This window comes from Cyanistes caeruleus, chromosome 7 (genome assembly GCF_971803275.1).
Source record: "Cyanistes caeruleus chromosome 7, bCyaCae1.hap1.1, whole genome shotgun sequence".
In the NCBI taxonomy this organism is placed as follows: domain Eukaryota; kingdom Metazoa; phylum Chordata; class Aves; order Passeriformes; family Paridae; genus Cyanistes; species Cyanistes caeruleus.
Window position 1 is genome coordinate 13,574,573 of NC_141707.1, and position 17,854 is coordinate 13,592,426.

General features: G+C 40.9%; 2 protein-coding genes across 7 annotated transcripts in view; one reads left to right on the forward strand and one right to left on the reverse strand.

The window, feature by feature from the left end:
• SF3B1 (splicing factor 3b subunit 1) overlaps window positions 1-9,068 on the reverse strand; it is a 23,218-nt gene extending 14,150 nt beyond the window's left edge. Inside the window, exons 1-4 of one of the 2 annotated variants that reach the window (XR_015289053.1) lie at window positions 8,853-9,068; window positions 2,969-3,135; window positions 909-1,010; window positions 88-202 (exon numbers count right to left, since the gene is read on the reverse strand). Coding sequence is in view for 1 of the 2 variants with exons in the window: in XM_086897063.1 (XP_086753189.1) it covers window positions 88-202; window positions 909-1,010; window positions 2,969-3,135; window positions 8,853-8,880 (412 nt within the window). In the remaining variant the exon portion in view is untranslated. The remainder of the gene's footprint in view (window positions 1-87; window positions 203-908; window positions 1,011-2,968; window positions 3,136-8,852) is intronic. The other variant, XM_086897063.1, reaches the window with a different exon arrangement.
• COQ10B (coenzyme Q10B) overlaps window positions 9,062-17,854 on the forward strand; it is a 19,432-nt gene continuing 10,639 nt past the window's right edge. Inside the window, exons 1-3 of one of the 5 annotated variants that reach the window (XM_086897287.1) lie at window positions 9,075-9,097; window positions 9,432-9,527; window positions 14,522-14,781. In XM_086897287.1, coding sequence (XP_086753413.1) covers window positions 14,777-14,781 — 5 coding nt within the window. In that variant the 5' untranslated portion in view covers window positions 9,075-9,097; window positions 9,432-9,527; window positions 14,522-14,776. Of the gene's footprint in view, window positions 9,098-9,431; window positions 9,528-10,957; window positions 11,030-12,765; window positions 12,836-14,521; window positions 14,782-15,973; window positions 16,087-17,854 lie in introns of those variants that run through there. The other 4 variants (XM_086897289.1, XM_023930779.2, XM_086897288.1 and 1 more) reach the window with 4 other exon arrangements.

The window sequence follows — 17,854 nt, forward strand, 5'->3', positions numbered from 1 at the left end:
TATAAGCATGCCAACAGAAATCAAAGGGCTAAAGACAATTAAAGACAAAAATTTCTTAAAGGGTATAGAAAAGCCAAAATAAATTACCATCTGCAAAAGGATCAAGACGCTCAGGGGAAATTATCATCATCCGCCTGTGCTTTTTGTACTCATCTTCCCGATCTGCAATCTTTTGAGGACGGTGCTCTGCAAAAGGATCATACTAAAAACCAAGAAAGCCCATTAGTCACAGATTCATGAAGACTAATATAAAAAGTGTATGGTACTGTATTCATTTTCTGTATTATTATGATGTAATGTATGACTTACATTATTTTTTGCCTCGACTATGCAGGAAATGTCAAAACACTATACTAACTTAAATTTTACTTCTGTAACTAGAATTTCAGTTTTCTAAACACAGAACTTCTTATAATATAATTTCTGATAAAAATTTGACATTTTAAGAGTTTCTTCACTTGTTCACCAAAGCATTTCATGCTGTGTCAATCTTTCCCCTTCTTTTTGCAGGGTGATTTAATACTACTTCTTGTGCTTTTAAATTTTTTTAAAATGGAGAAAAATACTCCAGGAATATAAAACTAACATGATTACATTTTTCTTAAAAAACAATAAGTATAAAGGATATTAAGTTTTCCAGTTATTTTAATTTAATGAAATATCTGATTTCAATTTTTTAAAATTTCCATAGTTTAGTTTCTATATTCATGTTGGCTTTACATGCACAAGTGCCAATCTTTATCACCCTGTGTAATTCCAAACTAAAGCATTAACAAGTTTACTGCAACATTTAAAAAACACAGCTCTTTACATACATCTTATATTTCCAGAAAACAAAACCTGTTATTAACACTTCTTTTCCTCAGTGCTTACAAGAATATTTTATTGTGCCTTCAATTAAGACGTACCTGTTCAGTAGACTGTGGTATGTCATTAAGCAATGCCACTGGAGCATGGTATCCTGGCTTCTTCTGGCCAAGCAAACTTGTGGAAGGGTAGTCATCATCATCCTGTCAGTAAAGACATGGTGAATTTGTCATGCTAGTATTATATTTAGATAAAGCAACATCAAATTAACATGCTGTGGTCATTGAAAAGATGAAAATGTACACGTAGAATAGGTAATTCAAAATTTTAGCAAGCTTTCTCATATAGCTTTTCTTACTATTCCCAAACTGGCCAGTCAGATAAACCTGCTCATATCAGTAAGAAGGCTCAAGTTTCTTCAATATGCTACATTTAATCAAGTATGCTATCAAATTAGACGAAAAGTCTGTATTTCATATTAGTGCTACTGTTACAGTTCCCTAGTTGGCATATGAGAACTGGTACAGAGATTATGAGAACTGGTACAGAGATATCCAAACTGTTTTTCTTACAAGTCAGATATATACACATATATATATATATGGAACAAGACTTAATAACCCTATAAAAAAGCTTCAGAAACAGTGAAAACTTCAGAGATCGATTCATGTTAGTTTAGTTATACTTAATCATAATGGCAAAAACAAGCACTTGCTTTAGCTATTTCTTCATATCCATAGTCAATTTCTATTAGATTATTTACACCAACCCAAAAGAAAAAGTGCTCATAAAATAATTAGACTTTGTGAGCCCCAGAGTAATGGAAATTTTTAATAACGCATTCTTAGAAGTTTGTAGATGACACAAGTAGGTCACTAAGAAAAACACCTCATGTATCAACTAGTACGAAACTAAACAATCTTTCTCATTCTTAGAAACAGAATTCTCTCAGTGTAAGATGTAGTTGGCTACGTACTTATGATAAGGCCTATACACCTGACTGTTCCTGCAAGTGAAAATATGGTCCAATGTTCAACATTAGAAATTAACATAAGGTAATCTTACAAGCAGGATACTTAAGGAGAACACAACACAGTGAAAAAGCCAATTCTTAAAAACAGCTCTGAAATTTGAACCTGAAAAATTAAAGTTTGCTGTTTGTAAAGTTTTATTACATTTTTTACCATCATTTGTAATCCTGACACAGTAACAGAACAAAGTTAATTATTCCAGTCATGGCTAACATTAAGTACCAGGCCACAACTTTTTGCCTCCTGCTTGAGCCTGCAAGGCTCTCACAGCAAAATTCATTAAGTATAAGCTAGAATTGCAGCCCTGACAAGAACGACTTGGGGGAACCCAGTGGAGGAGAGGCTGGACAGAACCCAGCAATGACACTCATAGCCCAGAAAGCCAAACATGTCCCAGGCTGCATCCAAAGCCCTGTGGGCAGCAGGGCAAGGCAGGGGATTCTGCCCCTCTGCTCTGCTCTGAGATCCCACCTGGAACCCTGCACACAGCTCTGGGGGCCCCAGCACAGGAGGGACAGGGACCTGGTGGAGTGACTGCAGAGGAGGCCACCAAGAGATCAGAGAAATGGAGAACCTCTCCCTTGAGGGAAGGCTCAGAGAATTGGTTTGTTCAGTCTGGAAAAGAGAAGGCTCCAAGGTGACCTAATTGTAGTCTACCTGAAGGGAACCTACAAGAGAGCTGGAGAGGGACTTTTTACACAGGCATGTAGTGACAGGACAAGGGGAAATGGCTTCTAACTGGAAGAGAGTAGGTTTAGTTTGGATATTAAGAAAATAAGTCTTTTCTGCGAGGGTGGTGAGGCTCTGGCACAGGTTGCTCAGAGAAGTTGCAGATGCCCCATCCCCAGAAGTGTTCAGGGCCAGGTTGGACGGTGCTTTGAGCAACGTGGTCTAGTGAAAGGTGTCCCCTGCCCATGGAAAGAGAGTTGGAACAAAATGATCTTCAAGACCCCATCCAACCCAATTCATTTCATGATTACGTGCTTCCCAGATAATATATACATGGTGCACTATGGCTTTAATGAAAATTGGTTCTGCTTCAAGCAACTGCTATTAAAAATTACTCAAAATCAATTCTATAATAATTACATTGCATGCCCTAAACAAACAAAATAAATAAAATCACTTACATCTTCCAATTCAGTTGCTGCAATAGAAGTGACATATCCAGCAAATCTGCTGTCACTGCCACCATAAATTTCTTGATCATAATATCCTGTGGAATCAAGGCCTACTCCTTGTGCTTCATCAAGAGCAGGCTTTTTTCCTTGAATTTCTCGAATTTGTGCTTCGATATCTAGGGTAAAGACATACACAAAAGTCTTGTTATACATACATACAAAATGTAGTAGTCATGTTACTACGTACAGCAAACAGAGGTTTTTGCCCAACCTGAAAGATTATTATAAAAGAAATAAACATATATGACATACAAAACTACAAAATCATAATTCATAAGCTGGTATTCATTAACAGCTTTTCCTCACATCTTAATATTATCCAGCACAGAGTACTTTAATTGTATGGCTTAAAACAAACTATTTAACTCATTGTTGCCATATCTTATCTTCCGACAGAGGTAGCAGAAAAGGTTATTTACACCACAGCAGCATTTCTCAACACTACACTAACAAAACCCTTTCAAAACAAATGTAATCCTCTCATTTAAAAAAGCCTTTCACTACGTTATCACCAACTTTGTTAATTTAACAACTCTGTTGAAAGCAATTACTGCACAGGTTTTCAAAACTGAGATTTAATAAAACAACACCATATTGTGCTTTCTAATATATTGCAAAGCTATACTATCTTTAAATAAGTAAATAAAAATCCCAACTCTAATATGTCACTGGGTAACAAGTTAATAAAAAAAACCCCAAAACTTAGGACCAGTTTCTTTTCACTCAAATGCTAAAGGAGAAGCTCAAATGTTATTTACTCATCACTATTCCTGCCTGCACCACCATATTTGAAGACTACTATTCTTCTGATAACAAAACACCCTTCAAATGGGACAAATGGAAGCTTTGTCATTCTTGTACTATATCAGGATCTGACTCTAATCAACTCTGGTGGCCATCTTTGACCTTAGAAATTTGGTACTTTCAGAAAGAACATTAATTTCTTAATCCAAAAAACAAGGAACAAAATTAAACCATGCCTTCCTCCCATCTGTTGTAATGCAACACAAAAATAAATTCCAGTAATCCAACTATCTTCAACAAATGTAACTGTATGCATATTGAGGCACAGCTGTGCAAAAATGATTATTGTTTTCATGTGAATTTTGAGTTAATAGATATGGAAACACAATAACCACACAATGTAAATTTCACTAGATCAAGCAATTACTTTAATGGCCAAGAAAACCCCCAAGAGTTGCATTTCATAGCTGCAAGAATACAAAGGATCATGCTTGAGAGGAAGAATTGGATTACATGGTCTCAAAAGACCCTTTCAACATCAATTATTCTGGGATTCACCCTCTCCCACCTGAAGTGGTATTGCTTGCCACATTAACTTATAGGAAACTTGTCAATTTACAAAAAAAGCTACAGGAAATTTTGCTCACAAATAATCTTGAATCCTGAATATTCAATAATTGTTTACTACTGTTGCTCACTTCTCTTTCAGGATGAATAAATTTGACATGTTCTTACCAACAGGCCATCTTACAAAAGACACTACAATGTTATGCAACACTTGCTAGGAAACCTGACAAAAATTAAAATAAGAATATTTTTTTTAAAAGCAAGGATTACTACTAATGCAAATTACTGGATCAGAATTGCTCAGTTTAAAAGTTTAAAATGTCAACACTGCAAACTTCAAGCCTTAACATCACGGCTGGGTCCTTTTCTTATCACTTAGACTGCCACTAACCAAAAAACCCCCAACAAACAACAACAACCACAAACCCACTGTAAGACAAATTATGCCTCCTGTACAAAGGCACGTTCCCTAGAGAGGCAACTCACTGGAGTTTTACCTGACAAATCTTTGCCATACAGCTACAAGTAAGAACAGCAGGACTAAGTGTTCACTTAGCCAGAAATACTGATTTCATGTGAAGCAATGTAAACCTTGCAGCCAATCAGCAATTCCTGCACTGGTCGAGTGAGGAAAACCAGCAGAAATGTGTTTCTAAACTCATCAAGAATCCCACACACAGAAGATGTACCCTAAAGGCTGCTAAGGAGAATCTTGCTCCAGCCACTTGAGGGCTTCCATTGAACTTCTGCAGCTTTCTAGAGCAGAATAACTTCAGTCACCTCTGTGTTACAGAGACTCGTGATGCCTTAAGCTCATGAGAAGCTGAAAGCTCACAAAAGCCTTATACAGCTGGCCATGAGCACCTCCTGAATCCTGCCTGTGGGTACATCCTGCTCCCTCTAAAATCCTGCACAGCCCAGGGGATTTCTGTGAGTCCAAAAAGTGGAACACATTGTTCCCCAATGTGCTAGTTCCTCGAGAAGCAACAGAAAGAAACTACTGCCAAATTAGGGATCTTTCTCTTGCGCTTACAGTGTCCTCTTAAGGTATTCCACTTCTGTGGAATTGTCCTATGGCATGGCTACGGAGCCAATGCAACTCAAGTACCTTCTCCACAGATTTTTTAGTTATTTCTGTTTCTCCCAGAGAGCGGATGAAGCTGCTGAAGATTCTTTTTGCAGTCTGGTGCATTGCAGTACTGGGGGTGGAAGAGAATACCTGGAGCTTCCATCTCTACCAAGGATAACACCACCAGCACCGAGTGGGTGATGTAAGAGTACAACCCCACTGCTTCCCTTATTTCCAAAGGGCACTTAGTGGAACAACAAACACACTGCCTCTTTAGTGGCACACTAAGGCCTGACCGAAGCTGTAACCAACTTCAACATAAAAAAGCCTACGGATCTTGCCTACAGGATCATCATGCCTGATGGTGATGGCAATCACCCATTCACTGAATCAACCTGACCAGCTGATACAGCTCGAACACATAACACACCAACAACTTCCCTGCACTGCAGGATGGGCCACAGAGATTTGCTCATGCCTCCCACCTCAACTATCCCCAACAGAGTTAAGTGAAACAATTGGGTGATTTCTGCAGTAAAAGTGTCAATACAAAATATTTTCCTATTGATAGTTCTCACCAGCTATCATACGAAGGCCTGGTCCTCTAATATTATTTTTAAAACGGCTACATTTCATGAACAGGGTAGAGGTCTCATTCATATTGGCCTTCTCCTTTAAATTACAGGGACTATAAGTGTTGGCAAGGTAAGGAGCATTCTGATTTTCCTACAGCAAAACCAGCTGTAGAGCTAACCAGAGTAATCTATACCAAAAAACAAAATCTATATATGCTCAACAAACCTTACTGATAGCCACCCTAATTTTTAACTAATGCCACACAGCCTCCAGGTGCCAGTCTAAATGAAGCAGTCTAGAAAGAACACCCCACAAAACTCCTTGAACCACGAGGCCTGTAGCCACAGGTAGCCTGTGTTTGGAAAGCATCACATATTTAGCTGGAAAATGCTATTTTGACATTCAAGATGTGCCAGTTAGCTTCCTTCAGCTTCCTTGAAAAAGTTCACACCATATTTAACAAAGCTCTTTAATAAAAAGCAAATTAAGAAAGATTAATCACAAAGCAAAGTACTTGTTTAATGGCTTAGTTAAGCAGGACATACTGGAAACTTCACTCACAGAAAAACAGTAAAGGGAGTGGGATATAAGGGGGAAAAAAAAAGAGGAATAATATTCTACTGATCATTTCTGTTCTGTATTTTACTCCATTATTTATATATTTTGGTATTTTAGCAGAAGCAACTTGAACATGCAGTTGATTTGAAACATACCATAAATGCTGAATATTATTAAAGTTGACACAAATGAATTTGAAGTCTCTAAACATCTATCTCACAGAGAGGCTTTCTCTAATATGTGCTCTGTTAACACACATGTAGTTCTACTCTAAACGTTAAAACATGAAAGAAGACTCTGTGCGAGAGAGGTATTTTAGAGAGTAAACAAGTGCTATGTTTTCATGTCTTATCATATTTTCACACACTTAGCTTGCTCTTGTGTGGCTTTATTTTTAGCTATTTTAGCACTCTTACACGTTAGAACTATTATGTTTGAAGATCTCTACTCTTCTCTGAGCAAGAAAAAAAAATTAAATTAAAAAAGACCTTCAACAGCACTGAAAGCTCACACATTTGTTGGGGCTTTTTAAGACACCACATGAGGCTTTACTTTTCAGCCTCAAAGACAGAGTTCCTCTTTAACTATGTAACTGCCACAACCTCCAACTGTTCTGATGCCTCTTTCAAGCTGTGCCTTGATCAAATCAATCAGTAAGTATTTAACAAACAGAACAGATATATTAAAAATATTTTAAGATTATTTAGTAACAAACAACTCAATTTGAAAGATTAGTGAGGATCTGAAAAAAGACAGAACTTGGAAGAAAAATAATCAAGCTGCTCAGCTAATGCTTCCATGCTGGGAAAAATCTTTATGTGATTATATCCTGTTATACATATTCTTTATTTAAGCACCCTCCCCCTTAAAACTTGTTCTGATACAACACTAACCAAAACACATGCAACTGGAAGCATGTCAATGTTTTCACTGAAGTCAATGTATCATCATTTGCTCCAATAAATAAGCAATTCTAGCTCGGAAATTAAAAAACAAACAACCAAACCTCAACAATTCTACTATTTTATGACAAAAATCTCTTTAGGTAGTAGGAGAGGCAGAGCACTGTGATGTGTAATACTTGTGTATTATTTCACACAATCTTATGTATGTCACAGCATATAAACAAAGGACAAGACAATTTCTGTAATTATACCAAAATACCCTAAAATTTAAAAAAAAATATCAAATTAAGATTTTAAAGGAAGTAAGGACAAAAGTTTAAGCTTTTTTCATCCCTAAAATCAGATTAGGTCTGTAAAGACTACATTAACCCCACTTCCACGGAAGATGGTTGCTTTCCACTTAAAAAGCTTTCTCAGTGCAAAACTAAAAAAAAATTAAATAAAACGAAATAAACCAAGAAAAAATCCTAAAAGACAATGAGTACCTGAGCGGCCTGCCTACCTCACAGTGCAAAACCACCAGCCAGAGATAGCTGTCGATTAGTGAATTTTGCATAAAAATTAAGACGAAATACAGCAGATCACCTATCGGACATAGTAACACAAGTGAAAATCCCCAAAGCAGAAACATAGAATCAGTGTAATTCTACAAATTATTCTCCGGTGCCTGAAAATACTTAAGCGCAGGGCAAGCTGCAGTCAATGCCCACAAAGAGAGCTTTGATTCACACTGAAAAGAGCTGGAAGCAGCAGCGCACACAAGCACACGGCACCTTCGAGAAGAACACACCGCCTGGGAAAGCCCTCAGCCGCTAAATCGCTCACAGAGCCGCTTTCCCACGTCAACACCCGGCCGGCAGGAAGTGTGTGTAAAATGGCAGCTCAAGTGCTCCAGACCTCACGATCTTTCCCCTCCTTCGGGGCACTTTTCTCAGCAAAGCAACATCAGCACGGGCCGCGCCGGCTTCCAGTGGGCAACACCCGTTCTCCTGCCCTCTCCGCCTCCTGCCTGCCGAGGCCAAAGGGCTCGGCAAGGGAATAAGAGCGCGTTGTTGGCATTTCTGATGCGAAACTCGCACCAGCACCGCGGGGTTTTCACGGCGCACCGGCTGAGGCTCCATGGGCGGAAGGAGGCCGGGGGCGGGGAGTTGAGACCGAGCTCCCCAGCACAGGCCTGGCCGCCGCTCCATCCCACGCCAACATAGCGAGAGCTCCCCCTCATGCCCGTCCCCGCCCGGCCCGGGCACGGTGATGACGAGCGCAGCCGCCATTACACATAGGCCCGGCCCGCCCGGCCCCCGCCCGACGAGCCGCGCCCGACGCTGCTCGGAACCGAGCAGAAACACAAGCAACGGGCGATGTCCAAGCGCGGCCCCAGCGGGCGCGAGCACGGAGCCATCCGGGCTATTTTTACCTTCGTGGGTCTTGGCGATCTTCGCCATTTTGTGCAGCGCCAACAACGCCGAGGCGGAACTGGCGCGGCCCCGCCGCTTCCGCCACACGGGGCCTCCAGAGCCAGCAGAGCGCAGGCGCGGCCGCCGTCCCGTGGGCCAAGGGCCAGGCCCCGCCCACCACCTGATGGACGGCGCATCCAGCCAATGGCCGTGCGGGGAACCGCGAGGCACGCGCTGAGCCCAGCCCGCTGTGAGGGAACTTCCGGTGAGGGCGGGGGGCAATGGAAGCGCCAAATATGGGAGCGATTCTTGAAAACTTCATTCCCACAGACACTGGGGGCTGGCCCCACTGGAATTTGGGTGCCCAGCTCTGTTTGCCAAACTGTTTGGCCTTTGGTGTTTCATCTGGTCAGGTTAACTGGACCAGTGCCAACAGGCGGTCCGCTAGATATCAGAATAAAACAGATATCATTTTATTGCTCCAAGATGCGGGGTGGGGGGTGGTTAACCGCATTCCCACCCTTCAGGCGGATCAAGTCTGAATATTTTAGTAAGGGCTCGGAAGAGTCCTTTTGTAGCTATGCTTAAAAAATTGGCAGGTGACATGAAACTGGCCAAAACCACTGGCAGGTGGAAGAAGAAATTGAGAACCATCTTACATTGATTCATACATTAAATAATCTAAGATCACGGAGGTAAGCTTTAACAACAAAAAGCAGAAATTTCTACATATTGGAATTTTAAGTCAATTTATGAATTCAAAGTGGCAAAAATAGAAATTGATGACATAGTGTTAAAAATTACTATAATATTGGTTTTCACATTTATGTATTAATGTTTAGATGTTGTTATTAATCATAAGTATTTGGATATGGTACAATTTGTAACTCCTTTTAGCTGCGTCTTAGTATAACACAATCTATTAGTTTTGCACCATGTAGATTATAGAAATAGTCATGTGATTAATATATCTATGTATGCACCATGTAGCTTGTAGAAATAGTGGTGTGATGATGTTTATATTCCAGACCTTAGCAAAACACAAAATGTTAAAATGCTCCTGTGTAACTAAGGGAATGGTGTAAGGTGATTATGTTGTTTCCCCCATATCCAACCAACCTTTCCAAGTGATAACAGTGACACAAACCAGAGCAAGTGAGAAGGATTTGTTAACTCTTTATCAGGGAGTGTGAAACAGGATGGAAACAAGAAGAAATAAAATATATTGACCTAACCCACAGGATGTCCTGCAGATAAATCAGTGTAAAAACCAAACAAGAGTTCCTGAAATATCAAAAAGCTCACAAAAATGTTTGAATAAAGTATGAAATACATGAATATGCATGTGCCTCAGTAATGTAACAGTATCTAGAAAACACTGTCTCAATCTACCTGTGTGTTCTTTGGCCAATAGCCAGAAACACCAGCACTGGACATTGTCCCTTTTATTCCCTTATTAAACTTCTAAAAATTCTAGAGAGTGAAGCTTGTTTTTCACAATAGGACAAGCAAATCAAAGCTATATGACTGTCTGTAGCAATATGCTGCTGCAGTGGAAATAAGTCTTACTCCAGGCCATTAAAAACCGTGTTGCATATGAAACCTGGAAAGCAATCATTTCACTTTACTTAGCTCACTCAAAGCCACTTGAAAGCGTTCAACAGAGACTTGGGCAAACTCAATATAGTCTACAAGAGAGGAGGAACAATCAGATGATTATTAACATGACCTAGGTGGGGATGTAAACAAATTGTTTATTTGTTCTGCAGTAACTGACCTCACACCACTTCTACATTTCATCTGGGAATTACTAACTTTTTTCCCCAGTTCTGTTGATGTGATATATACACATTTCACAATACTGTCTATTGTATACCTAATAATTGAATAGGATTGATTCTGTCCACATGCAAAGCCCTGGGAACTGTCCCTTGCAGTCAAGTGTTGTGAACAAGCTAGTTTTCTATTGTCTCACCTTTTAGTAGTAGTGAAACACCAAGACTGGTTATGCAACCTAAGTACAAAGTCCATGATTGCTTAATGATACAGCACATCAGTGATATTTTGTAACACAGTGTAATATGTAAACTTCCACAGTTTATTTACTATCATGCACTTTTATTGTACACCTGCTAAGTCCCTTATCTCCTCAGAAGCCTTTGCAACAACTGAAGTCAACCTGAGAACTTTTCATCAGGTAAAGTGCATAAACTATTTCCCAAAAGGGTAATAAATGCATGATGGCAAAACTCATCTTGATTCTTCACTAATCACTTCCCTTATTAAGGTTGTTCACATTATGGCATTTTGAGGGTTGTCTTAAAGAAAATAATGTGAAGCTCATGTTTTCGTGTTAATATGTGTATTTGATTGACCAACTGATCTCAAGATCTGTCAGTCTTTGATTGTGTTGATTGGTTTGCAGGAGTTTGCTGAACAGTTCTGCTTTTAATAATTTACTAACTACATGTACTTAAATATTAAGAGTGACTGTCACTGGAAGGTGCAGAAAATCATCTTTATTCTCAGTATTATTAAACTCACATTCTGTATTTCTAGAAAGATGTACTGGCACATGCTCCTAGGCTACGAAAGGAGATATTTACCAAGCTGCCCAGGGACATGTGACAGTAAGGTTGAGGCAAACCAATTCCCTACTGCAAGAATTTAATGCATGTAGCTATTTTAAGGAAATGTCACATGCTCAGATTCACTACAAAGATCAATTTGCAGTAACTTTCTCTCGTTTCTTTAGCCTAACTCCCAACTTATGTTAAGCAGAACAGTTGCAATACTACATTTCTTCTGTTATTAAACAGACCTGAGCTAGGCATGAGGTCCCAAGGAACGCTATAAAGTCATCATTTTGGAATGTGCCATGTCACACATAAAAGGGAGTTATGTGTTGTGAGTGCTAACAGGAATTGTGCTGTGATGAAACAATGAGAAAACTGCCTTTTGCTTGTGTCTCTTCCCTGCTTTTCCACCAAATTATGCATGCTGCCCCAGGTTCTTTATGTCTGCCTGTCAAATCCCTGAATATGTACTTTTACCTCCTGAACATTAACTCCATCACACAGCTTCCACAGGAGACAGACAGGGCTGTTACTTAGTGGTTTACCAGCCCTACTGAGCTCCTATCCCTTTCCCACACATACAAGTGCACACAGAGTTCACAGAGATTCCTGTATGGATTTGAAACAGATTGGATTTGAGAGCCCACAAGCTTTGCAGATCTGGAATCATGCCTAAGTAACAGACCTCCGGGGTCCCGCTTTACGTAAGATTCAGGTCCAGTTTCACGGGCAACTTAAGTTGTCACTAGCTGGCACTGCTGCTGAAAGAAGTATCCAGACTCTTTGCCTGTCCTTGATTGACCCCATCTATTGTGCCAGCAGAAGTTTCTAGCACTGGTTCATTCAAAGAAAGCAGGCTTTTGACTACACCTTCATGCTGCTTCTTCCAAAAATAACTTTTTATTTGTGTTCATTTTTTCCCCCACCCAATGCTGTAAAGAGCTGTACAATGAGCTGACATTATGCAAAAAGCTACAAACCTGGTCTAAACTCTTAGTCCTTCATTCTGGCACATGAAGCTACGCCCCAGGTCTGTGCTTAGCTTCATGTGCCAGGGACAGTTCACTGACATTCATGTGTCTATTAAAGATAAGGGCAGAAATTCTTAAAACAAAGAGAGGAAATGTTTTACCGCAGCAGCTACGTTTCAACTCTGTAGAAACATCTCAAGCTATATGAGCAAGAAAAAAATAACACAAAATAAAATATCTTCCAGTCCCATTTTGCTTCTGATGTCCAGAAGAAATAATGTAGAAAGGATCCTTTTTGTCACTGGAAAGCCAGTGAGTTAAAAAACACACTTTGGAAGATAAGCTTTTTGGAAGACTTCAAATGAGGGCTGCTTTGTGTCCTGCAGGATGTCATCTTGGGTTGCAATGCAAGATGTAACCAAGAGTATGTATTCTATTACCATCTGTTAAAACCAGGTGGGGCAATGTTCTTTATCTCTTCCATGACCCATCCCTCATAATTCCATGACAATATATTCTGGTAGTGAGCCAGCTGTTAAAACCAGGTGGAGCAGTGTTCTTCATCCCTTCCATGACCCATTCTCCCTCAAGAGGAATCTCTTCTGATAATGGGCCTTTGAGTCTTGCTGCATGACTGATAAAATTACAGCCACCCAAATGCTCCACCCAGGGGGAGGAGCCAAGCATTCCTACCTGGATATAAAGTGCAGCCACCTTGTAGTCGGACTGCTATCAACACACTGACCAACAGGGTGTCAGGTTGTATTCTGACTCTGTCAGTGTTGGTTTGTTGTTTTGGTTTTTTTTGTACTACTGCATTTTTATTTTAATTTTCCTAGTAAAGGACTGTTATTTCTACTCCCATATCTTTGCCTGAGAGCCCCTTAATTTCAAAATTATAATAATTTGGAAAAAATGGGGAAGTGTATATTTTTCCATTTCAATAAAAGTTCCTGCCTTCCTTAGCAGACGCCTATCTTTTCAAACCAAAACAGATGTGCATAACCTGAACACAAACCACCCCTTGCTTTTGTGTCACTGCTGGTAAGGATGGGCTGAGGAACATAAATGAAAGAGGTGATGGTGCTTTCATCTGTGCTCCCACAGTCTTGTGGGCTCCCCTGAGGGAGTCTGAGGGTGTTTTTGTAGATTTTCTGCCATGAGGAACCAGGCTTCAGGCCCTGTGTCCCAGCTAGCACAGTCCCCAGGGCTGGCAGGGGCAGGGTGATTGGGTGAGGGCTGCTGCAGACGTGGGCCTCCTCAAGCAGCAATCCTCCCCCAGCCTGCCCGAGCTGAGCACGGGGTCTGCATAGTTTAGTGCAGATCTTGTTCTTCCTGAGCAGTTAAATAAATACAGACAGTACTATTTTAGGAGTAGAACCCAGTAAGAACAGAGCAGCTGGTTTTCAAAACTAGCTGTGAGCAAATAGGTAATAAGATTTAAGCCATTTTTAGATTTTTTTGGTCCACCAAAACCTTTTGAAGATCTATCAAATTTCATCCTTTACACAACATGTTTACAGCTAAATACTTCAATTATTACTAACACCAAGTTCACCGGTCCTATATGAAATATAAGAAAATTTATGTGATTTTATATCTTGATTAATCATCCATGCCTGTAGATCATTTTTCCCAGCCTAAATGTATAATTGCGAGATATTCTGAGATCTTTTATAGTAAGTATTATTCAAAACTCATTATAAACAGGACCACAATGGCTATATCTTTGCTTTCCTCATCATATCTCTGGCTGCCTAAGGAACATACTAAACCAGCTGCTCTTTTCATCTATCTGTAGGAACAGAGCTGAATAAAAAATAGGCTTTTTTTACACAGGGGTATGCTCGCCTTGTTGAAGATTGACTCTTTGCCCTGTATAAAAATTTTAAGGACACTGAGAGGTGTCCTTAAAATTCTTAATTGTTTTTAATAGTATAAACCTCATAATTAGAATTTAAACCTAGCCTGCTAATGATGGTAGTGTTATTAAAAATAGCATTTAGAATAAAACCCAACTTGTGTAGTTCTACAGTACATCTCTTTCTAGTGTATCAGGAATGTCTTGCATCCCTCTTGTGTTAAGGATTAATTTGGGCCTCTCTTCCTGTCAAAGTCAGTAAATGTAACTCTCTCTTCCAGCAACAGGTATCCAGCAAGGTTGAAGAAGTTTAATCCTGAGCCTACCAAGAGAAAACAAAAAAGGCAAAAAAAATGGTCAAAGTGCCTTAGACATCCATCACCTTGGACTTTTCGACACCTGACTTCAATTATTCTGAACACTGAAAGTCTTCGGTCTTTGTAAGAGATAATTCCTGATCCACAGAGCTGGCTAGAATGACAGACACAGAATCCAGCAAATAACAGCAGCACTTGTGGTAGTTGGAAAAGACAGAGATGAGGTTAGTAATAAGGGTTAGAGGAGAGGAGGACACCATAGGATGGGGTTTTGTTTCTATTTATAGCTTTGCAGTTTGTTTTTCACCTGCACTGGAGAACATGGGTTTTTACTGATTTCTGTTTTTCATCAAGTTAATAGAGACTTGCTGCAGGACAGCTTATCTGAAAAACACCATACCCTGAGGTGGTAAAGTAAAAGCTGCCCCATTTAGTCTCTGTCATCCAAATTGGTGGTGTGCTTATTTAATAATGAGTGGTTTTGCTAGTGGCAAGGACGCTGGGATAATTAAAAGGGTCAGCTTTCTGAAGAGGATGTTGTTGTAGGTTTATATAATTGAACTGCTATTTTTGTCCAGAAATCTTCTCACTTCTTTATGCACTCAGCATTCAACAGCTTTAACTAAAATTGCTTTGTTTACCTTGAGTATAAAATTCTAGTTGCAGTTAGATGGGTGTTGAAGGGACATTGCTGGCAATGTATCCCGGCTGGTTTTCTAGTGCATACAGCCCAGACACAAGTCAAGTTCAGGATGTGAAAATACCAGTCTTAGTTCAAGATTCCCAGTCAAGACTATTCATGGTACTAAAAAAAAAATAAATAACAGAACAGAACAAAAGACAACCCAAACTATTTTATGGAAATATGGAAATAGATTTTGCAGTCTTACTTTTTAACAATTTATGTGTGACACATATTACACAAAATATGAAAGGTGATGAGTTATATTTAAACAGTAGGTCTCCTATCGCAGAGTAATTGTAAAGCACGCTTTCCCTTAGAGAGCCTGTATTTGAAAGGTGGATTACGAGAAAGCGTTAACTAATGACTTCGTTTCAAGTTGAGGTCAAAGGTGCTCTGTGATTACAGCCGGGTCTGTTACGCTGCTGCTGACTGTAACCCTGAGCACAGGCGGGATGAGCAGCAGGAGCTCCTCCCGCTGATCCCCCGGGTCAGGCGCTCTGCCGGGGACGGGCACGGGGACGGGACACACACACGGGGGCGGGTCACACACAGCACGGGGGCGGGACAGACACAGCACGGGGACAGACACGGGGACGGAGCCGCTCCCGCCGCTCGGTGGGGGCGTCTCACGCTCTCAAGCCCAATTATGGCCGCGCGCGGGCCTCGCGCGCAGCACGGCCAATCAGGCGGGGCGCCGCGGCCGCGCGCGCTGTCCCGTGACCGCGCGCCCCCGCAGGTAGGGCAGGCCGACCCCGCGGCGCCACAGGCGCCACAGCAGCGCGGGCGGGATGGCGCGGAGCGGCGCGGCGCTCGGCAGGGCGCTGGCCGGAGGGGCCGCCGCCAGGTACGCGGGGCGAGGCGCGGTGACCGCGGGCGTGACAGAGAGGGGCCGGTTTCCTGGTTAGAAACTCGCCTCCTCTTTGCCCGAGACAGTGGCAGAGTTGTGAGCGATCCGTCAAAGGAATTAAAAGCTGAGGAAACGGCCGGATGTTTTCCCTTCAGATAATGCGACACGTTCTTACCTAAGCATGTGTAAGACTGGCTGCAACAGCTCGAGAAAAACAATGTGCTTTGGGGAAGAGTTAACCTTGGAACTGAAAGAAAAAAGAGCAAGCAGATGAGAGTGCGATTCGAAAAGCTTAGTGTAAAAGGTTCACCTGTTACCAGTGTTAGGGCAGTGCTACTGTGTTTCTTTATCAAACTCTCATCCTCATAAAAACTGTCAAAAAGTGGAATAGAGATTGGTTCATGATGTCAAATTTCATGCAGTCATTTAGCAAAACTGCTTACTGTGCAGTGGTATAACGTAACACTGGACCACATTTTTTACTGTAAATCCTTTGTGGTATAATCTTAGGGTTGTGTTTGCAATATTAAATTCGTTCAGTCCTGGTAAACAAAATTGCTGTTTTAAAGATTAATTTATTTGAGTCTCCAGGGCAAAATCAATTGCTGGAAGGGTGTTTGGTATAAGGAAACCCATTAAGTAACTGTTTGCAAACTAAAAATGTTTCTAGTGGAAGCTGTAAGGATCTTGGCTGCTGGCTTTAAGCAAGCACAAGCTGGATCAAACGCAGTGCTGTGTAACTCGTAGCCTTGGAGCTGGGAACACTTCACTCCTGCAATTGTCCCTGGAGTGCACTCTGTACCTGCTGCCAGCTCGGCAGAACCTCACTGTGCTAAGTAGCAGGCTTCAAGGGCTCAGGTGGTAAAGAAGTCTCATGTGCTTGTTCAGACTGAGATGCTAATGAGGACACATGCTGGTACACTCATTTTTTTGGGATATGAACATCTGTTGGCAAAGAATTTGAATGGGATCAACTTGTGTCTCACAGAACATAAAATCAGATGTCACTATCCTGATGAAAGTATCAGTTGGGGTACAGTAAACACATTTGCCCTGGCATGCTCCTGGCACTAATTTCACCCTTTACACCCTTCACCTCTTAACTGAGGAGTTAAGAGAGACGTTTTTTCAAAAAAGTTAATCTTCAGCCTTAGGAAAATGTGTGGTTATTAAAAAAAAAAAAATCAAAAAGAAAATCACTGAATATGGATCACTTACACGTGCGTGTCATACACCAGAAATGCTTCCTTTTCAAGTCATGGGAGTTGGCTGTGCTGTGAGCAGTCCTCAAGTGCTCGGGGAGAAAGCAGTGAGTGGCAGGAGTGAGTGATGCCAGAAAGAGCAGTGAGATGGTTCTGTCACTGACAGTGATAATAATGTAAACACACAGGTAAATGTAATAAATACAGAAGTGGTAGATGTGTTTGAATTCTAGAATGGACTTGGTTTATCTTCAGTGGCCCAAGTCAAGTTCAGAAAAACACATGACAGTCCATGGAAACCAGGGGATTTCTTAGAGGTCTGCTTTCCTGAACTGGGATCCAGCCCAGCACATTCTCACAGCATCTGTTCTTCAGATAAAATTGAAAGAGGGATGAAGTTTCACCATACTTGTTAGCATTATAACCTCTTAACCCTGCCTTCCTTAAATGGCACTGTAATTGTAAAAAGGACATTTTCTTTTGGCAGCTGAGAGATTATTTGTAGGAATTGTTTTTCAGCCCTGTGGCTGAAACAAGTTCAGATAAAACTGCATGAAACAATA